General features: G+C 34.4%; 3 protein-coding genes across 6 annotated transcripts in view; 1 reads left to right on the forward strand and 2 right to left on the reverse strand.

Annotated features, from left to right (window-relative positions):
- Positions 1-272: 272 nt before the first annotated feature.
- Positions 273-1486, reverse strand: LOC145819668 (serine/threonine-protein phosphatase 7 long form homolog). Its single transcript, XM_082913585.1, has 3 exons — positions 1370-1486; positions 595-1260; positions 273-515 (listed from the first exon to the last, which is right to left on the reverse strand). Exons 1-3 carry the CDS (start codon positions 1469-1471, stop codon positions 288-290), a joined length of 996 nt encoding a protein of 331 aa, XP_082769711.1. The 5' UTR covers positions 1472-1486; the 3' UTR covers positions 273-287.
- A 637-nt stretch (positions 1487-2123) lies between these two features.
- Positions 2124-6076, reverse strand: LOC145819669 (uncharacterized). The gene is made up of 3 exons (XM_082913586.1): positions 3932-6076; positions 2776-3806; positions 2124-2675 (listed from the first exon to the last, which is right to left on the reverse strand). Exons 1-3 carry the CDS (start codon positions 5114-5116, stop codon positions 2234-2236), a joined length of 2658 nt encoding a protein of 885 aa, XP_082769712.1. The 5' UTR covers positions 5117-6076; the 3' UTR covers positions 2124-2233.
- Positions 6077-11170: 5094 nt separating this feature from the next.
- LOC114271052 (glycoside hydrolase family 2 protein) overlaps positions 11171-22940 on the forward strand; it is a 99286-nt gene continuing 87516 nt past the window's right edge. The window contains exons 1-4 of one of the 4 annotated variants that reach the window (XM_082915536.1): positions 11188-11426; positions 13257-13406; positions 19095-19155; positions 19356-19595. In XM_082915536.1, the coding sequence (XP_082771662.1) occupies positions 13317-13406; positions 19095-19155; positions 19356-19595 (391 nt within the window). In that variant the 5' untranslated portion in view covers positions 11188-11426; positions 13257-13316. Of the gene's footprint in view, positions 11427-13240; positions 13407-19094; positions 19156-19355; positions 19596-22940 lie in introns of all 4 variants that reach the window. The other 3 variants (XM_082915537.1, XM_082915538.1, XM_082915539.1) reach the window with 3 other exon arrangements.

Consider the following 22940-nt stretch of genomic DNA (forward strand, 5'->3'; position numbering starts at 1 on the left):
CTGCCTCGGCCACGTCTATCCGTCGCATGCAACCGCCACTCGGTGTCACATCGATCCGGCACGGGCTGGACCCGACCAAACTGTCGGAGGACACGATCAGGGAGATGCCACTCAACCACGTCATAACAAATGAGTGGTACTCTCGCCATCCATATATCCTCACCTAGGCGGCAGTAGTCTGGGAGCGTGTGCAGGACATCAGCATAAGGCTGCCAGATAAACTACAATAACGACAAGTCTATTAAAAATCGGTCATAAACGTATACAGTCCATATGACAATTAAAATTTAGGTATATAAATTTGATACCTCGCCGTCTATCATCCGGTCAAGCTGGTCTCTATACACGACCACTACGTGGGTCGATACGACCTCGTGGCTCATGTCAACCCTCCATCGGCTACCTCGAGGTCCGGCCGGCATCTGCATGTCTCCCTGCCCGATGGGAACCTCACCAGGAGCAACTACTTGCCGCCTAGCCGGGGCAATGCGAATCAATCTCTCCCACGCCCAAATCTGCAATAGTTTGAACGCAATTACAATACTGATATATGCCATACAATATGAATTGACATGTAATAAAATTCTTACTAACCTGTAGCAAGACAAGGGGTCCTCCGATCTGAGTCACACCCACCTGAGTGGCTCGACATAACATCCTATACAAGCATGCCAAAGCCGCGGCGCCCCAGCTGTACTGGCCGATGACGTCAATGTCTCTCAACAGTGGCAAATACATCAGCTTGAGCAGGTTCTGTGACTTATCAGGGAGAAGTACCCCCCCAATAAGCCACAGAATATATGCTCGCGCATGCTGCTGTACTAACTCATCTGCAGCATCATCTGGAAAATCGCCCTGAAAATGCTCCGACAGCCACCTCACCCTCACTCTACCTGCCTGTAAGTCTGCAGGTGTAGGTGCTACTCCCAATAGCTCAGCACATAGCGCTATCCACTGCTCCGTCGTCAATGATGGGTCAAGTCCAGTAACTGCTCGCCCATCAATCCGTAGACCGTATAGGACAGATACGTCCTGCAATGTGACGGTGGCCTCACCGGTCGGGAAATGAAATGTATGAGTCTCTGTGCGCCATCTCTCGACGAGAGCAGTAATGAGTGGGTGGTCCAGTCTGATATGGCCTATACGATATACACCATAGAATCCCGCGCGTAGTAGACACTGCAAGACTCTATGGTGCAATGGACGATCCCACAGGCCGGAATCTCCCCGTCGGCATGCCACCACGGTGCGTGACTGGTCCTGCATAACAGAATGAGTATTTTAAATTATAGCATTATCAAGGAAATGAAAAACAAAATGCAGTGTATTTTCATTGTACGCGTAAAGTCCAACAAACGTTATTGCATACCGGGTCCTCCCATATACTGTCAGCCCGATGTGGATGACTAAAAAGGGGGACCTCATCAGGTAGATGTGCCATGAAGCCTGTACAGTTGAAAAACAAATACATTTTGACAAACTGTATTGGTGAGCATGTAATTTAACTATATCAATTAAGCTGAAATTATTATGTACATGACGACTTGAAAAATAAATGTGGTCGATTATTTTAAAAGTATAAATTTGTGTGCCATTAACTAAAATCAAAAGTTTGCATATTATGTGCCCATTAAATATGATAAACAATTCAACATAACCTATCGTTATCTATGCTTCAGACTAATATAAAAATCTTTTACAAAGTCATTTTACGATATCAGTTACATAAGCTTAATAATGACCAATAACATGTGGATAGTTTTTGTGTGTCAATATTTACAAACAAAATGGAATGATCAATTTTTTTTTTTCAAAACTTCATTATTGATTTTGGCATATTTGACATAACGTCATTATTGATTTTGACATATTTGACAAAATTCGTTACATTTATGGCATATTCGACAACTTCATTATTGATTTTGTAATTTTTGTTTTGCAATAAAATAAAAAATTTGTAAATTACGTACATGTAATTCACAAAATTCTGTAATAAACATTTTCAATGAAGTAGAGAATAAAAACTATGATAGTTGTAAATTTCGTCAAGCAAATAAAACAATTACAATATATAAAGAATTAAACAACAGAAATGATATATTACAAATAAAAATGTTCTATTACATGTATGGCCCCGTTTACAAATAATGAATTACAAAAGAAAATAAAATGATCTATTACAAATAAAGAATTACAAAAAGATCTATTACAATATGTAAGTATTACATAGTCTTCATCGACCAAGTCGCGCCGGACATGTTCGCCTGTCATGACCTGTCTGCTGGCACTCACTGCAACGAGCGGTCAAACGCCTATCTGATATGTCCATCTCATTCGGAATACGAGACATAGATGCACGACCCCGTTTCACTTGTCGCAGACGCAGTACATTAGGCATTAAAGTCCACTGCGGATCAGCCCAATAATCTTGATGCGGTATTGGATTGAATTTAGTTTCCCAAACTCTAATGTATACAGGAAGCCTATATACTGGATCAACGTACTCGAATGGATTGTCACCGCATTCAGACATTACAGCGAGCATATGAGAACATGGATAGTGTCGTATCTCATATTTCCCACAACTGCACGTGGGTTGATTCATCCGCACAATTTGTGTATTGCGACCTCGTCCATGGCGAAAAGATGTTTGCACCTCAAACACGCGGCGTGGCCTATAAAAAAATTATAGTAGAAACTAATGAAGTTCATGTTTTTAGGTGTAGTTAAATTGACAACATAATAACAATAATTTAATTTATATTACAAACTAACCTGTCATATGATATCAACTTGAAAGTATTTGCCCTTGCGATGCCATCCTCAATAGTTTTTTGCATCTGTCTAGGGTATTGGAACTCATTTCGTACATCTAGTTCAGCTTGGGCTCCCATCTCGTCAAAATATTTTACAAGCCGCCGAAATGTAAATTCTACCATAGCTGAGATAGGTAAGTTCCTTGCACCTTTCAAGACGCTATTGAAGCACTCTGCATCATTGCTAGTCAATACCCCCCAGCGATGCCCACCGTCATACGAAAGGGCCCACTCCTCAGGATTCATCTTGTAAACCCAAGTGATGGCTTCTTGGTCAATAGCCTGTATTTGTTGTAAGTAACCATTACACTTTCGTCGTTGATGAGCACTTCCTGCTTTCCATAGAAGTTGTTTCAGCTCCTTATTTCTGAACGTAGTGTTAAAGTTACTACAAACATGTCGAAGGCAGTGCCGATGATATCCAACAAATTGGAGCGAGGGATTCAACCAATGCCGCCTCACAGCAGCTAAAATACTCTCAGCTCGATCGGATATCAAAGTCACTCCCTGTCGGTCCATGACAATATGTTCCTTGATATTTGAAATGAAGAACGACCAAGACTCCAAACTCTCCTTGTCGACAACAGCAAATGCAAGCGGTAGTAGTTTGCCATTGGCGGTGACAATCGTTGCTACAAGCAACACACCAGTGTATTTCCCGTATAAGAATGTACCATCTATGGTTATAACAGGCCTACAATGTCTGAATCCATCGATGACGGGTTTGAAAGACCAAAAAACAAAGTGGAAAACGGGCATAATGGTTGTATTTCCGGTATATCTATGCTTCCATTGCACGATGGTACCAGGATTAGATGTTTGTAATGCATACATGAATTTAGGCAACATCATATATGATTCATCCCAATCTCCGAATACCATTCGAATTGCCTTTGCCCTTGCATGCCACGCCTTCTTGTAATGTATAGTATAGTTCATGGATTTTTTTATGTCTTCGATGACATTCTTAATGGGCATATCAGGTTCGTTCTGCATACAACAATACCTATGAGTCAGATTATTTTGGTGTGAACACTTTAAAGACACAATTTTGGTGTGAACACTTTAAATGAACAATGTGTATATAAATGTAAACATTTATTTTGTATACTCACCGCAACTTGTCCCAAAAGATGAGAAGCAATGTAACTGGAGCTAATATTTGTGTGGTCCCTATTCGTTCGTGGGTATAAACAATGGTGAGGACCCCTATACTGCTTTATTTCAAAAAGCCCATGTCTCTTACTAAGAGATGCACGCAACCACCATCTACAGTCGTGCTTGCAAGCACACACCCAAACGTCTCGCTTGGAGGTTACGACTTTGTACTCTCGATTATTTGTTGCATGGTACAATTTGACAGCATGTACGAGTTGCTTCTTATCAACGAAAACCATCCCTTTGTCCAACTCTGGATTTTCAGCATTCCAGATTCGGTTACGGGGAACGACATCGCGGTTACTAATGTCAAAATCACCACCCATGTGAATGTTTTCAAAGAAAGGGATTTCAGGTCTAGGTGGAATGGGGGCATTCTGAATATCAACGGGAGCGTCGACATCATCTTCTTCATCATCATCATCATCTGATCCGCCCAATAAATTTTCTTCATCACACATTTCATTCTCATCATTGTCTAGGGCGACATCAGGACCGTACATGTCACTATCAGCAAACTGCACAAAATTAACCGTTTCAGCCATATTACCAGCAACTTCAACTGGAGTCGTATGATGGCTATAGGTGGGCACATCTTGGGTGTTATTGTGAAATTCAGTCTCGTATCCACCATGTGAACTTGATTCTCCACCATGGCCATGAAATGTCTGTTGTGTGTAGCCAGCTGCATAACATTCATTTGATTCATACATAGGAGACTGAAATGCTGTCGTGTCAACCCCATGTGTCAGCAATGTAGTGAACGGATGCGATTCCATCTGTGTTACATTCGGAAGATTCTGTACAACCTCTTTCTGAATGTACACTTCCAAACAATTTGGTGGTTCGAAATTTCCACCGATACTTAAAACGGTGTTCAACGCCTCATCGTCATTTATCGGTAATATTTTGTATTTGCTGGTTGCTTGCCACTGGCGATAAGGATATCTACATTTGAAGATCAATCGGACTGTTTCCCCGTAACTTGCGACCTTGGACATAAACATCTCCTCCAAATTGCCAAGTGTGGTGCCAAGTTGCACCATATATATCCCTTTCGGCTCAGCATCATATGACACACCTTCATCGGGATCCCGAATTATGTTTCCCCCCCAGTAAAAGATAATTGGAACAGTTGCCATATACTTGCTTCAATGAAACAATAAATATTAAAATATCAACAATATACATATATTGAATTGTACTTGTAAAATAAACATTAAAATTTGCAGAAGCCACAAATAAAAGCAACCCTCTAATTTTTTATCAATTTATATTTTCCAGGGTTGAAGGAACTGTAGAGGTGAAACATTAATTCAATTTCTATTTTGTCAACTATATATTTGTGTCTCAACTTGATTATTACTTTTTATTCAATAATCTTGTTCACTTATTTTTATTCGTATAACAGAACAGCTGAGATTTCATCTATACGTGGAGTTACATATTGTGTCTCATTTACTTCGTATGTGAAGACTCTTATCTTTTCAACGTGAATGTTCTTTGTTGTCATTGCTCTATTGTCTTCATCTAAAAAACACATAACAAGAAGTATACATGTTGTCTTAATTCTTTCGAATTAGTGGCGAAAAATAAAATAGGTTGACAGATATTTAGTAGAGGGTGACGCGATTGATTTGGACAATATAAAATACAGGGTGCAAACATTGAGAGAGATTTTTTTAACCTGGTGATGTAATTGTTCAGATTTATGGAAAATATAAGTTAATTTGATTTGCTCCAACTTGTGCCATTACGGACCTTAATGACAAAGTTATTTCCTATGTGAACTAGTAACCCTCGTCCATTTTGTAGAGGGCATAGAGGCTTTCTTATAAAATTAAAACAACAAACTGATTTTGGATCATTTTGGATTGTTCTGAAAAGTAAGAAAAAAATTAAATTTATTTACTCCTTTTTTTTCTTACACATACAAAAACAACAAAATTATTACAGAGATAATTTATAATGGCCAAAAATTAGAGATAATTAAATTGAAGTTGGTGGTTAAATGTATGGACTACATTTTGGACAGTTATCCATGTGAATCTATCGGGCCATCCGTACCAATTATTTGGTATTACAAAATACATGCTTACCCATCAACGTGCCAATTTTTTTTTTCCCTTCTTACGTACGAAATTGCTACGGACTATTAATTAAAATAATTTATTACTCTTTTCATGCATATATGTCTGCACACCTCTATGGACAGAATAATTATGATATTTGCTTCCGCCAACCCCTAATTTTGTAAATCTATTTAAGTGGCCTTCGGTAATCTTAGGATTACTGGCCGGTCATACCTATAGTAGCGAGTTTGGGTCGTGATAGAGTGGTATCAGAGCACGAGTTGATTATTTGAAGTGTTTCCATGTTGGATCATTTTGGATCGTTCTGAAAAGTAAGAAAACTTGATTTTGGATCATTTTGGATCGTTCTGAAAAGTAAGAAAAAAATTATATTTATTTACTCCTTTTTTTTCTTACACATACAAAAACAAAAAAATAATTACAGATAATTCAATTGAAGTTGGTGGTTAAATGTATGGACTACATTTTGGATAGTTATCCATGTGAATCTATCGGGCCATCCGTACCAATTATTTGGTATTACAAAACACATGCTTACCCATCAAAGTGCCAATTTTTTTTTTTTTTCCCTTCTTACGTACGAAATTGCTATGGACTATTAATTAAAATAATTTATTACTCTTTTCATGCATATATTGTAACTACTCTAAAATAGCAGCCAAAGTAGATTTTCATTTTCAATGGTAGTGGACAATCACAAAGTGAAAAAGACGATAAGTCAGTTCGTTCAATACCCATTTCAAAAACTTTCTCAAATTTTCTTCAGTTTTATCATAAAATTTTAATTTGTACTAGAATACTATTATATGTATTACAAATTCAGCTCATTAAATGTTTTAATCATATTTTGGCTGCTTGACCCCAAATATGACCCCAAATATAGTGAAATAAACCAAACGAAATTAAACCAATTTTTTTTTTTTTAAATCAAATACAGTCAAATTTAAATATTTTCAGAAACCAATAAAAATATTTCTTTTCAATAAAATAGAGTCAAAATTAAATATTTTGATAAACCAATAAAAATATTTCTTTTTAATAAAATAGAGTCAAAATTAAATATTTTGAGAAACCAATAAAAATATTTCTTTTTAATAAAATATAGTCAAAATTAAATATATGAATTTCGGATTTTTTAATCGCAATTCTTAATTAAAAAAAATTACTTTTAAAACCCTAATTTCCTTTTAATTCCTCTTCACAAGAAAAAAAAAACAATTTCCAATTCAACAAATGTACGTTGGTTTATTCAATATTCAAAATATAGACATTTTCATTCACAAACAAAATTTAAAAATTCTAATTCCTGATTTGAAATTTAAAAATATAAACATTCAAAATATTCAAATTTATTCAATATTCAAAATATTTTTCTTTTGGGTCCAATGCCAGTGGTGCAATACATAGTAATTCATGGGTGGACATTGGAGATTCTTCTTTCTACTAATAAACCCACTTCGCAAAAGTATGAAACAAAGAACTAGCTTGTTGGTCAAGAGTCTTTTTATAGCTATTTTAGCCCAAACATGACATGCCAAACGAAACCTAAGATTCACAAAAATTAAATTTAGAAGGCATAACACTATTTACATACATCCTAAAATTATATATATTACAGCTAAATTAGCTAATTGCCCAATAGAAATCCAGTCTATGATTTTGCATAATGATGAGTAGCTCTTTCACTTGTTCATGAATTCCCTTCATTTGACTTGATTATGATTGTGTTTGAATCATAACTTTGAACACAGATTAAAAATAAAATAAAATAAGAAAAAAAAAAGAAAAGAAAATAAAATAAAATAAAAGAAAATAGAAGAACAAATTAGATTTTATTTTACTCACATTTTTCTTTCTCTTAATTCAAACTCAGTTTTAAGAGATTGATTGACTTGACAAATGAGACACTTTCTTAATCAAAGTTGTATTAGATTTATCATTGCAGAATTGATTGTAAAAAGAGAAAAAAATACTCTCTTTTTTTCTTTTTTTTCGGCTGAAGGTTAGATTTGATTTCAAGTTTTTGGTACACCTATTAAAAGACTTGTGAATTAAGTTAATGTGGTCATTTAATGTTGTACCCGAGCCTTGGATTTACCAAGAGAAATAAATAAATTCACCTCATTTTCTTTTTGTCAAGATAAAGAAACATAATCTTAGGGTGTTGTCATTTACTGCATTCCAACAAAAAAATCAAGATTGAGATCTGAGTCGATTTTTTGATATGAGTCGATTTTTTGACAAAAAAGGTTTGTTTGGATATGAGTCGATTTTTTTACTATTTAATTTGGGGCTAAAAAATGTCGTTAGTGATATGTTTTTTTGACTTTTATGAGAGAAAAAATAAAATATTTATGATTTAGATATAACATTTTGTCTTATATGAATAAAATAACTTATTTTATCTTATATGACTATTTCTTTGACTTGAAACCTTGAAATTTGTTTATGTTCATTTTATTTTTTATTTTATTTTTGGGTAGCCCTATTAATATTTTGGTTTTGTTGTAACGGTCCATGAAATTTTGGGATGATCAAATTATATTAAATCTAGCATTTAGTGAATCTTATCACGTTTTCAAGAGATGAGGATATGTAAAATATTTTGATCCTCCATGTAATTCTCTCTCCCTTAAATTAATCAGAGTATACATATGTGACAAAACTTTCCTATTTTTTTTTTTAAAATTTTAATTTAATTTGTTTTTTGGGGTAGGTCATCCATATGTGATCCTAACACATTCAAAACCCAATAAACAAAACCCCTAAATAGTCCCAAAGAAACATGGATCCTTTGTCTCTTGGGTATCACAATGCAGGTCTCGAGTCTTGACCTCTACAATTTCTCCCAAATTAATGACATTTACATGCTTTGATTTCTATTTTAACTATCTTCATTTGTATAGGAGAATGTAAAACATAAATAGAAATAAATATGATGAAACTTAGATATTTTTGTACATAGACAAAAATGTTCTCACATTTGAAATAATGAAATTAACTAATTTATAAAAAAAAACATAACAAAATAAAATGATAGTATCCTCTTGAATAAAAAAACAAAAAACATTAATATTTCATTATAAATAAAATATAAATTTATAAATCATTTAAATAATATTACTTTCTTTATTTGGAAGCTCATTTAACTTGAAACAATTCTTTGAAATAGATTATTGAATTTCACTTACAATTAGATTTTAATCTATTAACTTTATAATATTAGAACCAAAAGAAAATAAAATCCATTCATGCTATAATATTACAAAAAAAATAAAGCATTTCAATTTATTCCAAAAAATAAAAAACCAAATAAATAAAAATACTTTATTTACAAATTATATAATGACAGTATATGTTTCAAATTAAAAATACTTTATTTTGATAAACCAATAAAAATTTCAGAAAAATTCAAAAACTAACCATGATTCCAAAAAATTCAATTTCATTTCAAAACCCTAACATTGACAGAAAAACCCTAACCCGTATGCCAAAAAATTCCAAACCCTAATTTCATAACCACAATGATAAAAACCCTAACACATTTAATAATTCACAAGTAAAACCCTAACATTGACAAAAAAATACAACACAAAACAAACACAAAAAGTAAATACATAAAATTAGGGTTAATGTCATACCACGGAGAGAGACAGACAGCAGAGACAGAGAGCGAGAGCGAGCTGAGATGGAGCGAGAGCAGAGAGAGAGAGAGCGAGCGAGAGCAGAGAGAGGGAGAGCGAGCGAGAGCAGAGAGCAGAGAGAGCCAAAAACCTAAGTCGTATGCAAATGAGGGGGGGTGAGGGGGGGGTTTGTTCGTATATATGAGGAGTTTGAAAACGCTGATACAAAAAGCGATTTCATTTAAATGAAATCGCTATTACAAATAGCGTTTTTTGGCAAAAAAAATTTGTACTGAAATCGCTATTAGAGATAGCGTTTTTTCCGGGGAAAATTTTTTCTTAAAATCGCTATTACGAATAGCGTTTTTATTTTAAAAAAAGCGCTGTTAGGAAAAGCGTTTTTAACAAACCCTAGAAGCGCTATTTGTAATAGCGACTTATTAATCAAAGTCGCTATTTGTAAACGCGATTTTACTGTTCACCTACTTTTACGCTCCTAACAGTGAAAGCGCGAATAGTAATAGCGTTTTAACCTAGTTTTGGAATTCCGTCAGAAGTTGGCCTAGTTTTGGAAATACGATACAAAAATGGCTTATATTGGGAAATGGCCCGAAGAAACTCATTCTCACTTTCGTTACCGAAAAGAAACATAGAACAAATTCAGTATATAGCGGTACTGTACATAAAAATACAAACTCTTTTAAAAAATATTTTTTTTAAGAACAGATAAAAATATTAAAAACTTTATAAAATATTCAATTTTAATAGATAATGAATATATAAAAAAATATCACTGCAACGAGCGCACAAAACGCACGCACCACCACTAGATTTTCGAAAGCAGAAGTCCACTGGATATGATTATTCGGTATTCGGTAATATGAGAATATGTTCGGTAATACTGAGAGTATAATCCCGCCATGCTCATGACAGTACTATTAGTGAAAAAATTAAGATATTAATTATTTATGTAAAGGAAGTGATTGAGACCTCTCCAATCACTACTCTCATCGTTCTACACACGTGACAGGTGATGATTGAAGGAGAAGAAAAAAAAAAATTGACCAATCAAAAAGAGAGGGATCAAAGGGGTACCTTATTGAGGGGTCCAACTCATTTTCCTTATGCTAAATAATTAAAAAATATAAATAACATAATAAATAATAATTAGTGATAAGATATAACCACCTAATATTCTGAAATATCCAATAAAATTTTTTTATTTTATTTTAATCTCCAAACACTTGCCAAAATAAAAGAAGTAAAGGCATGGTTTGAGAGGTGGATTGACTTTTTGATTTTTAAATTTTTTTTGTCTGTTTTAATTTAGGACTAAAAAGTCTGATTTGGAAAGAATTTTTGATATTTTTTTGAGAGAAAGAACTTAATAATTACAAATTAAATGTGATATTTTGTCTTATTAAATTAAAAAATATATTTTATTTATTTATTTATTTATTTTTGACTATTTAAAAAAAAAATTCCCAAACCCTCTTCCCAAACCATGCCAAAAGAGACAACTGAAGGGAGATAGAACAAAGACCAACAGCGAACACAGAGAGAGAGAGAGAGCAAGTAGACGAGAGAGAAGAAAAACCACCGGCGACGAAGAAGAGAGAAGACGAGCTGCGGCGGCGGCGGCCATTGCGACCAGCAACGAATGAAGACCAACAGTTGTCTCACCTCTCTCTGACGCCAGAGCTCTTGCACCTCTCCCTCCCACCGTCCAGATTCAGGTTCGTTTTGCAAATATTAGGGTTTTATTTTTTAATTTGAGGCTTTTCAATTGAGCCCTGATTTTCGTGTTCTGGTGTTTAATTTGTACTATATTGTTTTTTACAGATTTTTTGTTTTTTAAAATTATAATACAATGAACCATAATTTTTTTTGTTTGTAATTTGATACGTTGTGTTTTGTTGTATCTGTATTCTTATTTTCTATTGATATCAATTCTTGAGGAACACCACAATTATATTACAATTGGTTTCTTTTTACAAATTCGTACGAACAGTAGGTAACTCTTCATTAACTTTGACGTTGTTAGAATTGACTTTTGGAACTTACGGAAAATTCAGTAACTTTGCATATAGCCTTAACCGTTTTGATCATTCCGCATATATAGTATCTCAATTTGGTTTGGTTTAATCTCGTTTGGTAACATGCTATTTTAGTAACTTTTGATTTTTGACTAAAATATGAGATAAAAAAGTTAATATGTTTGTGATCACTTTTTGATTTTTTACGAAAAGATGTGTAAAATGTAGAAAGAAAAAAAATCTTTGACCTTTTGGTATAGAATGCTTTTTGTTTTTTTTTAGTGACATTTTGAGTTTTAGGGTAAAAAATTGAGTTGCCAAACTAATATTTGTCTATGGAATAATGGTTTCAATACAGAATTTTTCTGTATATTTTGGTTATGTTTTTATATATTTGATCTAGTAACTAGCGAATGACCTGTGCCTAAAGGCACCAAGCCAAGAAGAATTTTGAATTATTCACCAGGAAAACAGAATTCTAATTACTTACATATAATTCAACATATTATAAAGTAATTAGAGACACAAAATAAAATATTATTAGAAACTTCAATCCCATTTAGAGTAAATAAATACATTTAGAAATGATAGCTATAACTCTATAATTTATGAAAATTTGCATAAATATATATAGTAAATAAATAATTAAAAAAAGGGTCCAATGTAACATTTTTTCTCAAAAGATAAAACCATCGGAAAAAGGAAAATAAGGGAAAAAGCTCAATTCCTCACAACATAATATGAATAAACTGCCAAACAAATTAAGATGAGCAAATGCAAATCCCAACAAAATTTGTCATATTTCTATTGAGTTGTTAACCATTTGATACACCAATTACTAGGGAAAAAATATGCATAACTGAGAGCCCATTCAAAGGCATCAGGGCCGGCCTAAGGTGAATTTTTTAAGTTGGGCCCTTCATATATCATTATCTACAAAAAAAAAAGAAAAAAAAGAAAAAAAAAAAAGGTTTAAACAAAACGATATCAAGACATGAAAACTCTTTACAAGAACTAAAAAGGATAAAAAATTAGTTCTATTGCTTTACGATTTAAAAAAATTTAGATTAAAAAAAATATAAAATAATTGAAATTCAATTAGTTGAATCGAATCTTTGTTTTTTAGTTTATAAGAGCAGTTGACCTTTTCTCCAATGGGTCAAACATGCACATAAACTTTCTTCAAAACATGGTTGAGGAGTTAAGAGCTTTGGGGTTACCACCTAAGGAAAGGTATAAAGATGAATTCTGTTTTCTTGATATGTAAATATCACAGTAGTTTTCTTGGATGCTGTATTCATAAAATCTTTACCTTTTCGTTTTAACTTGGAACTATCTTTTGATTAGTTTCTCCCTCTTTCATCTTCTGATTTATTGATTACTTCTGGTTTTACAAAGTGTCAATGTATGCATTCTTATGTTACATGCACAATAAAATTTGTATAAATTTTGGAATTTTTTGTTTTTGTTTTTGTTTGTTTTGAATGAATCTCATTTGGGGGGCTAAACTATAGGTTCATTGTGATGCAGTTGTAGCTTTCAATTAAGTGATGACCTCTTTATTCAGTCAACTTGTTCTTCCCTCAAATAATGGTTACAAGGTGTGGGAAGATCCATCCTTTTTCAAATGGAGGAAGAGAGATGCTCATGTTTTGCTGCACTGCCATGATACAATTGAAGGTGACACACCATTTTCTGCATCATTGTTGGTACTTACATTTTGAAATCAACAATGCTAGGGATCCCTAATATTCTACACACTATTCTACACGCTCACATGGGTGTGTAGAATATTGTGTAGATAGTTGGGACACTAAGCATTTCTCTTGTAAAATGGACCGAGGAAGAATTCCTAGTGTTTTGTCATAATTTTTGATTATTGTCAAAGTTGACTAGGATGCTTAAACAATAATAATGAGATTTCAATCACACAATTGTTATTTTTGTTATTTCTAGCGTATGATATATGTTGTTGAGATGGAGAAAGAGTCATTTTCTGGAAAAATTGTTGGTGTGGGGATATTACCCATATATCCTTGTTTCAGGCTCATTTTTCACTGAAGAAATGTTAGGAGTTCTGGTTTCTAATTTTGTTCCTCTTTTTGTGTTTTTGTCTTTGAAGTTCTGTTTGCTAACTTTTTTGCTGTCTTGATGACTAAGAGATTAGTGATCTTTCATTCCCCCCTGCCGTAAAGATCCTCCAATCACCTATTCAGAAACTGTGAGCCTATCTTGATCTAATTAAGACAACGGTGGTGACAATATGTATGACAAATTAGTGATGACTAAGAGATTAGTGGGAAGCCTCTCCTCCTCTGTGGCTTTTTCCTTCTCTAATGAAGGACAGCTGCTTGCATTAGCTTGTTTTCTCATTTGCTTTATCAATACTCCTACAATTTTGAAAAAAAAAAAAAAAGAAAGAAAAAAGGAAAAAAAAAAGAAAAAAGAATAAGACTTTACGAGAATATGCAAGCCCTCTAGGAGATATAGGTCACCAATCGTACATACGATCCCAATTTTCTTCTTGGATGTTCGATCCTGAACAATACAACTACAAGAAGAGAGACAACATCAAAGTTGGAATCAGAAAGTTGGCCAATAGATAACAAAAAGAAAGACAACTGAGGTATGCCAAAAAAAATAAAAAAATAAAATTGAGGAATAGACAAAGAGGAAGAAGTAGATGCACTCACAGAACCAATAGACATAACATCCATAGGAGAACCATTTGCTACAAATAGTTATAGGAGAAGCGGGAGAATAACAATGACTTAGAATAGAAATATCTGGTGTCCTATGATGGGAAGATACATAATCACATATTTAACTGGTATTAGAGGTACTTGTGGTATGAGACCATGTAAAAATGAAGGTGTAATAATCAAGGTAGCATGGGACACATAGGACGATGCAAAAGCATGGACTGAATGTAAGTTAATTGCTCAAGCATAGACTGTGCTGTGGAAGGTGAAATGTTGTTGGATGTGGGTGTGGCAAAAGTTGCTGGAGGATGAGAACGGTTGGCAGCACAAGTAGACTGAAAAGGTGATCGTGATTCATGACAAAAACTAGAAAGAGCTAGCCTTGTCTGATGTGCATTTTGGTGTGCAAATCTAGAGCACACATGCTTCCAGTGGCCCTTCTAATGAGAAAAATTGCACTCGTCTTGAGCAGCATGGGGTTTGAGTTTCCTGTGACTTGAATAAGTGAAGGTTAGTAGGTAATAATGGAGGTTGAGCAGGAGTAGTAGCAAATACTGTTTGAGAAGGAGATACTATCGACAACTTTGAAATTAGTTTCCTTGGCTATCAATTCTCGAATTGTTCCATCAACTGAAGGCAAAGGCGAACAATGAAAAATAGCACCAAGAAGAAGCTCAAACTGATCTCGAAGGGCAATAAGAAATTGCACTAGCCTTTGCTTCACCCTATAATATACACAACTATCCAACGCCTTGTGGATACCATGCTTTTCGGCGCAACCACACATTGGATTTGACCCTTTAATGTATGTGAATCATTGAGGTATAAATTTAGCAATATACCATAGTATTTTCACAATTTGATTTTGCCTACAAATTGCCAAATAATGGCTGATTTGCTGAACTTGGAGTCACCACGTAATTAGGAAGCCCTAACTATGTTAATTTAGGCCACTGATCTGTCACAACTAGAAATCTTGGTTCGGGAGTTTAGGCATGAAAGGAGGTTATTAATGTGAGCACCCATTTCACCTAATCCATTGATTGACCTCTATTAATTCCTTCTAATGAGGTTTATTTCCTGCATTTATTCGGAGTTGGGGTTTCCTAGTTTCTCCAAAAAATTAAGTGAGGACTCCAAGTCTAAGTGGATTGAACTTTATATGACATTCTGTGGATAAGTGGAATTTCCCGGCATTGCCAAATCTAGTCATTCATTGATTTACATTGCACTTTGTGAAAGAGACGGGAGTACTTTGGACAAACCTCCCCAAAACGAGAGGATATTGAGGGTGGGCGCATGGAACATGTCCACACTATGCAAGACAAGACAATGCTAAGTTATTTGAGACTAATTCAAGTGTTCCTTTCTAACCTGACCTCTATTCCATTAGTTCTAGGTCTTAAAGTGATATTCCAAACCTTTTCTGAGTTTAATTCAAGTTACAAGTGCTTGAATTGAGGCTCGGTGTGTCAAGGGGCAAAAAGGGAGTGAAATGGACCACCCCACTTTGGGCCGCACATGCGGATTTAAGCAGCCCCTTCTGTGCATTGGACCACATTCGCAGGCCTTGTGCTGCACGTGTTGTGGTAAGGTATTGCACGTGCGGATTTTCGCAGGCGATTTTGCTTCTTGTTGCTACAAATTCCAACTTGTTGCAACACCAATTCTCACCATTTCAACACATGAAAAGATGAAATTTGTCACGCCAAAGTACTTGAAAATCACATGAAACTTATGAATTATCATATATATACGAAACTTTTTGTCTTCCAAAAACAAGGATTCCCACCAATTCCTTCCTTAGCCTAGCCTGTTTTAATATTTCTTCATTTCTTCATTCAATCTCTATTAAAGATCAATTCTAGCTTAGGTTTTGTTAGTTATGAAAGTATTATCATGAAATATTCAAAGAAATTTAACCTTTTAGCTATCTAGGATTGGTTTCTAAGTCAAGAACTTGATTCTTCCTTCGTTTCTCTTCTCTTCTTGTTCATTTTCTCCACAGAAATTTCTCTCTTCGAACTCATTTTTTTCATTTTATAATAGAGAGAAACACTTGTCTCTCTTCGGTTGATCTCCATCTAAGAGAGGTGTATGCTTCACCTACTTCCTAATCCTCCTTCATTAGCTTAGTTAATCAAGGTTAACTCTAATTAATCTCGCTTAAATGTAATTAATTACTACTAATTAAGTTTTGGTACAATACTTAGGAACACTCCATACATTAAAAGTTAAAACTATTAAGCACCTTGATTAGGGATTAGAACATCTCATAGCATCTCAACTTCAAGTTAAAACCATTCCCCTAATTCCTAGTACATATTTAAGAAGTTAATACTTCTAAAGTTCTCTCTATCCATAGCATGCATTTTCTATGTTTTCATCCTAGAAAATCACATCACAACTAGTAGTGCAATGCAAGGCAAATAAGCAAGGACAAATGGATGCTCATGTCATGCAATAATGTCTCAGGTGCTGTGCCTACTTGTTCTCGAAGTTCAAAAGAAGACTCCCTAACCCTTGGGTAGTTAACAAAGAAATTCACGTGCCTAAGTCTTCCTAACTATACCATTTTTAACCTCCAATTTGGGTATTTCACCTTCTCTGTTACAAAATAAACCAAACCAAACCAAACCAAGCTTTAAGTCCCATTAAATGGGGTCAGCTATATGAATCATTCTTTTCCACGTGGCCCTATCAAAGGTCATTTCGTTTGTCAAATTAAGTTGATCTATATCTTTATTTACAACGCTAGTCAACGTTAATCTAAACCTACCCCGTTCCCTAGCACTCCCATCTACCGTTTCAACATCACATCTCTTCACTACTGCCTTTATTGGTTTCCGTTGAATGTGACCAAACCATCTCAATCGATTCTCTCTTAACTTATCTTCTATCGGTGCTACTCTACCCATTCTCGACTACACTCATTCCTAATTCTGTCTTGTCTAGTCTTGCCACATATCCACCTGAGCATCCTCATCTCAGCTACACTCATCTTATCTACACGTTGTTTCTTCCGTCCCATACAACATCACTGGTCTAATAGCCGTTCTATAGAACTTACTTTTTAGTCTAGTGGGTATTCGTTTATCGCACAGTAGACGCACTTCTCCACTTACACTATCTCGCCTTAATCCTATGGGCCACATCCGCATCAATCTCCCCCGTTGTTGTGATAATCGACCATAAATAACGAAAATCTTCACTCTTAGGCAGTTTTTGGTTCTCAATCTTTACTTCTCCTTTGCTTGTATTGTCACTGTTACTAAATTTACACTTCATGTACTCTATCTTAGTTCTGCTTGTCCGGAATCCTTTAGATTCAAGAGCTTTTCTCCAAATCTCCAACTTTGTGTTAATTCCTTCTCTAGTCTCATCCACTAGCACAACATCGTCTGCAAAAAGTATACACCATGGCACGTCATCCTAAATATTTCTCGTCAACTCATCCATAACTAAAGCAAAAAGATAAGGTCTTAAGATCGATCCTTGGTGTAACCCTACAGTGATAGGAAATTCATTTGTCTCTGTAGCAGGCGATCTAATAGTGGTCATCACCCCTTCTTACATATTCCTAATCACATCAATGTAACCTTTTGTTATCCCTTTCTTCTCTAACACCCATCATATTATATCCCGAAACACTTTATTATATGCTTTCTCAAGGTCGATAAACACCATATGAATGTCTCTTTTCTTTTTTCTAAACTTTTCTATTACTCTCCTCAAAAGATAAATCGCTTCCATTGTTGACCTGCCAGGCATAAACCCAAATTGATTTTCTGACACTTCTGTTATATCTCGCAATCAGCGTTCCATCACATCTAATCCATATATAGAAAAGCCCTGATGACTAAAATGTAACAAAAGTTACAAGAATGGGTACCATGTGTCCAAAACCATGAGCAGTAGGAGGCACACTCATGAATGTACATGTGTGCATGCAGACACACTTGAACACCCCAATCTTGAGAAGATAGGCTCTTCTTACTCCTATTGAAGGTCAGAACTTAAAAGTGACATCTCTACGGACTCCAAATAGGGAGAAGTGATGACATATTTAGGTCTACCATCAGTTTTTTAGTGCTTCATTATTGTTAAGCTCTTATTGTTATATTTGGAGTACATGCCCTAATGACAGATGGTTGCCATTTTGTAGATTACTTTAAGGAATCCCATTATATGCAGAGTATTTAAACTGTTTCTTCTTCTTCTTCTGGAAATGTACTCAGACACATTACAAGTGTGATCAATTAGATATAAGGAAGCCCATTTTCTTGTCCTGTCTGTTTTAGAAGTGTCCTGAGCTAGCCTTGAGAAATGCCCCTAGCTTAGCAGCTTTTATGCATTTCATAGTAATTTTTAAGAGGTTTCTTGGGGCTAAATTAAATTACTTTAATTTGCTATAATTAGATATAGTTTGTTCTTTATAGTTGTTGAAATTATTGTTGTTGTTTGTGCACATTTACATGGCTACTATGCACATTTACATTTACATGGTTACTATGTGCAGCTTAAGCAGACCTTAAGTTTTGGCAGCAGCATCTTAGAATCTCATTTCACTTCTATGTACACTACACACCTGAATCTCAACTTGTGCATGTTGGTTGCATTTGAATTTTGTGCCCCCGCTAATTTTTTATTCATCTACTGTGTATAGATGAGGGGTATTAGGGTGAAAGTGACACATGAAGAACAAATTGGAGTGCATGATGAGGAAGGTGAATGTGATTTAATGGAGGGTTTGACGCTGTGTTAATATCTTGTAAAACTACCGAACGTGGTCCAATAACATTGGTCTTAGGACAGCTATACTTGGATCTTTCTAATACATGAAGATGCCAGTATCTAAATACTTACATGCTGAACCTTATATAACCTTACAATTCATTCACTGAATTATCTATTCTTATATGGATAGGATCTCTGAGATACTGGTATGAACGGAATAGAGTGGATTTTCTGGTTTCAAAGTCAGCAGTTTGGGATGATGATGCTGTTTCTGGAGCTCTTGACAGTGCTACTTTTTGGGTCAAGGGATTACCTTTTATTAAGTCTTTGTCCGGATATTGGAAATTCTTCTTGGCTCAAAATCCTACCAGTGTTCCTTTGAAATTTTATGATAGTGCATTTGAGGATTCTACATGGGAAATCTTACCAGGTAAGTACAATATCATTTGTCTTTTTTCCCTTTGCTATGTGTTAACTCTTATCTATTAGGAAATAGGTTTAACAATGTATATCAAACTATCCAACACTATCTCTCACATGCAACCTTGTATATTAGTTTTCCTTTTGCCCTTTGCTGTTAACTTTTCTTTAACAACACTACCATGTGTTGATCCTATATATTAGGAAATACGTTGAACAATGTATATCAAACTTTCCATTTTGCTCTTTGCTGTTGACTTTTCTTGTTTTAAAATATTGTTAGGCCACCACTAGTTCCAAAAGCTAAAGTTGTTAGGAAACAGGGCCTAACAATGTTTATCAAACTGTCCAACACTCCCTCAATTTCAACATCGTGTTGCATGTGGAGTTGCAAGGAGGCATAGAGAGAATCATAATGCAGTTGAGAAGCAAATGCAACTGGAGAGACTTGTTCCCAAGACCTCCCCTAACTTGAGCTTTGATACCATATTAGTTAGAGAGAGCAAATTTATATTACATTAACCTCAACGCTACGATTACAATGTTTTAACAATAAACAAAAATAAGAAAATCCCTAAGAAAATGTAACAAAAGTACCCAAAAGAAAAAAAAAATCCTTTTTAAATATGAAACAACAAAATAACAAAAAGAGGTAAAGGAGAAAATGCAAAATACAGAAAAAGAAAATGACGACGTAAGCCTTGTTTGCATTGAGAGTTCGTCAGATAAGAACTTAAAGCGAGTTGAAGTACGAGTCTTGGTGAAGAAGTCTGCAATATGCAAGGAGGAAGAGATGAAAGGTACATCAATACCACCCGACTGAAGATCTTGACGAATAAAATGGCAATCAATCTTGATGTGCTTGGTACGCTAACCGGAGATAGAGTTATTGGGAATCTTGATAGCACTCTTGCTATATCATATTAGAGGAGAGTTCGAAGAGGTGAATGAGACACCCAAATTTGAAAGAATCCAATGGAGCTAAACAATCTTAGTTGTAGCATAAGTTTTACGATGATAATTGGCCTCAATAATAGAATGACCAATGACATTTCGTTTCTTGCTTTCATGGAGATAAGAGAACCACCAAGAAAAATGCAGAAATCAATAGTGGACTTGAGATTAAAAGCATCACCAACCCTATCTACATCTGTATAGGCTCGAAGGGTCAAAGAAGAAGAAAACAAACAGAAGCTCTAAAAGATAGTGTCACAAACGTAGTATAAAATTTGTAATAGAGTAGCCCAATATGTAGAATGAGGTGCAAAGACAAACTGGCAAACCACATGAACGACATAGGCATTATTAGGATGAGTCATGGTAAGATAAGCCAAACAACTAAGCAACTCTTGATACAAAGTAGGATCATTAAGGGGAACATTATTAGAGAACAAATTTGACATGTAACTCAGTGGGATTATCAACTACCTTATCACTAGGAAGTGTGGCACAGTGAATGACGTATCGCCTCAACAAAAGCACCAAAGTTAGAACCAACAACGATCGTGTCAGCCACATAGAACAACAAAACAACCTTTCCCACGGTAGAATGATGGATAGAGAAAGCATAATCATGAGCACTAGGATGAAACTCAAGTTGACTGAAAGTGTTCATAAAACAGACAAGGAGATTATGTGGGGTAAAAAATATCATGTTGTAGATGACAAACATAACCATAAGAATGAGAATACCTAGAGAAGGGCGAATATAAACTTTCCTCTTCAAGATGCCCATTGAGGAAGACATTCTCGACATCCAGTTGAAAACAAAGCCATTGACGTACTGCAACAACAGAAATCAAGTACAAATTATGGTCATCTTAGCTACATGAGCTAACGTCACTTCATGGTGAATCCTATACTCTTAAGAAAAAACCCTGGCAACCAATTGCTTCTTATGGAGCTTGAGTGATCTATCAATGTGGGATTTAACCTTGTAAATAGTGAGCCTTCTTACACCTAGCAAGGTTCTTACATGCATGCAAGGGGACCCTCTCATGACCCCATTCCGCCCCAAACAGGGTAGTGTAGTGATTGGCTAGTAGTCGTGGACTACCAAAGGCCTAACTTTCAAAACAAGTTGGACTCCTATGATAATTGGGGCAAATTTTCCATTTTTGAGTGCGGAAATCAATATTTGCTTATATTAAGCCCATTTGAAACATCCATTTAGAGTAGTGCATAATTATATGAAATGAAAACATACATTTCTCTTGGATTGTTATCTACATTATTACGTGACTTAAACAATAAAATAAAATACAGCACTTAATGACATATTTTTACAAAACCAGCACAAGCACACGAGATCGACTTCTAATCAACTTCACTTCGTACCCGGACTATTCATCACCTACATATATATATATATACTAGTGAATTAGGCCCGTGCTTGCACAGGCAAGTTGGCCAATTTTTTTATTTTATTTATTTTTTTTTAACTTTAAGGTAATGTTTGTTTTAATGGAAGCAGAATATAATGGAGTTATTATTTGGTAGAGTTTAAAAAAGCATAATTCCATTTCAATTTAATGGCATTCAACCTTCATTTCAATTAATTAAATATTATTTGAAATTATTATGTTAAAAAGCAAATTCTTTCCCAAAGTGAATGGAATAGTAGATTAAATAAATTGAACAGTTTATATTGTAGGGTTCGTCGAACATATTGTTCATAAAACTCTCCAAATATATATAAGCAAATTCTCTCTCTCTCTCTCTCTCTCTCTATATATATATATATTTATTTAATGTACATTTATATGTACATTAAATATATTTAACATCTTCTTATATCATATGTAATATGCTTTACTTATTTACAATTTTAGCTAAGTAATTAGTAATACAAAATATTATATGGCATTATCCACGTGGTGATTTAAATTAATCATGTAATGAAAAATTTTATAATAACATGCTAACTAAAATATTATTCAATTTAGTATTAAAATAGTATAATATGCAACATTATTTAATTTGATAGGAATCTTTGTTTTGGGAAAGAAATAAGGAACAATTTTTGTAAATTGTAATGGATAAGGAAAATTTTTAATACTCTCAAAAAGTGTTCACAATTTAACCCACAATAATATGGCATAGTAATTATGTACTTGCAATTTGTTATGGCATGATAGGTGTCAAGTTGTAATTACATACACGATGATATGGAACCAAACTCTCTTATCACATTATTGGAAAATGTTTGAGACCTAAAAAAACTCACACAATTCGATCCACAATTATGTGATATAGTAGGTGTTAACTTTTAGGTTGTTACATAAATGATATAGAGTTTTAATTGACAAAATTTAAAATTAATTTTTTTTTTGTTATAAAGGTCAATTTTTATTTA

The sequence above is a fragment of the Camellia sinensis genome, chromosome 2 (genome assembly GCF_055761805.1).
Source record: "Camellia sinensis isolate YWXY chromosome 2, ASM5576180v1, whole genome shotgun sequence".
Taxonomy (NCBI): Eukaryota; Viridiplantae; Streptophyta; class Magnoliopsida; order Ericales; family Theaceae; genus Camellia; species Camellia sinensis.

Excerpts from the sequence above, each read along its gene's own strand:
- LOC145819669 (XM_082913586.1), bottom strand. The coding sequence starts at position 5,116 with ATGGCAACTGTTCCAATTATCTTTTACTGGGGGGGAAACATAATTCGG. Across the intron at positions 3,807-3,931 it reads ATCTTTTGGGACAAGTTGCG|AACGAACCTGATATGCCCAT; the intron begins GTGAGTATACAA and ends TGTTGTATGCAG. Across the intron at positions 2,676-2,775 it reads AAGTTGATATCATATGACAG|GCCACGCCGCGTGTTTGAGG; the intron begins GTTAGTTTGTAA and ends ATTTTTTTATAG.
- LOC145819668 (XM_082913585.1), bottom strand. The coding sequence starts at position 1,471 with ATGTATTTGTTTTTCAACTGTACAGGCTTCATGGCACATCTACCTGAT. Across the intron at positions 1,261-1,369 it reads ACAGTATATGGGAGGACCCG|GACCAGTCACGCACCGTGGT; the intron begins GTATGCAATAAC and ends TCTGTTATGCAG. Across the intron at positions 516-594 it reads GACCCCTTGTCTTGCTACAG|ATTTGGGCGTGGGAGAGATT; the intron begins GTTAGTAAGAAT and ends AAACTATTGCAG.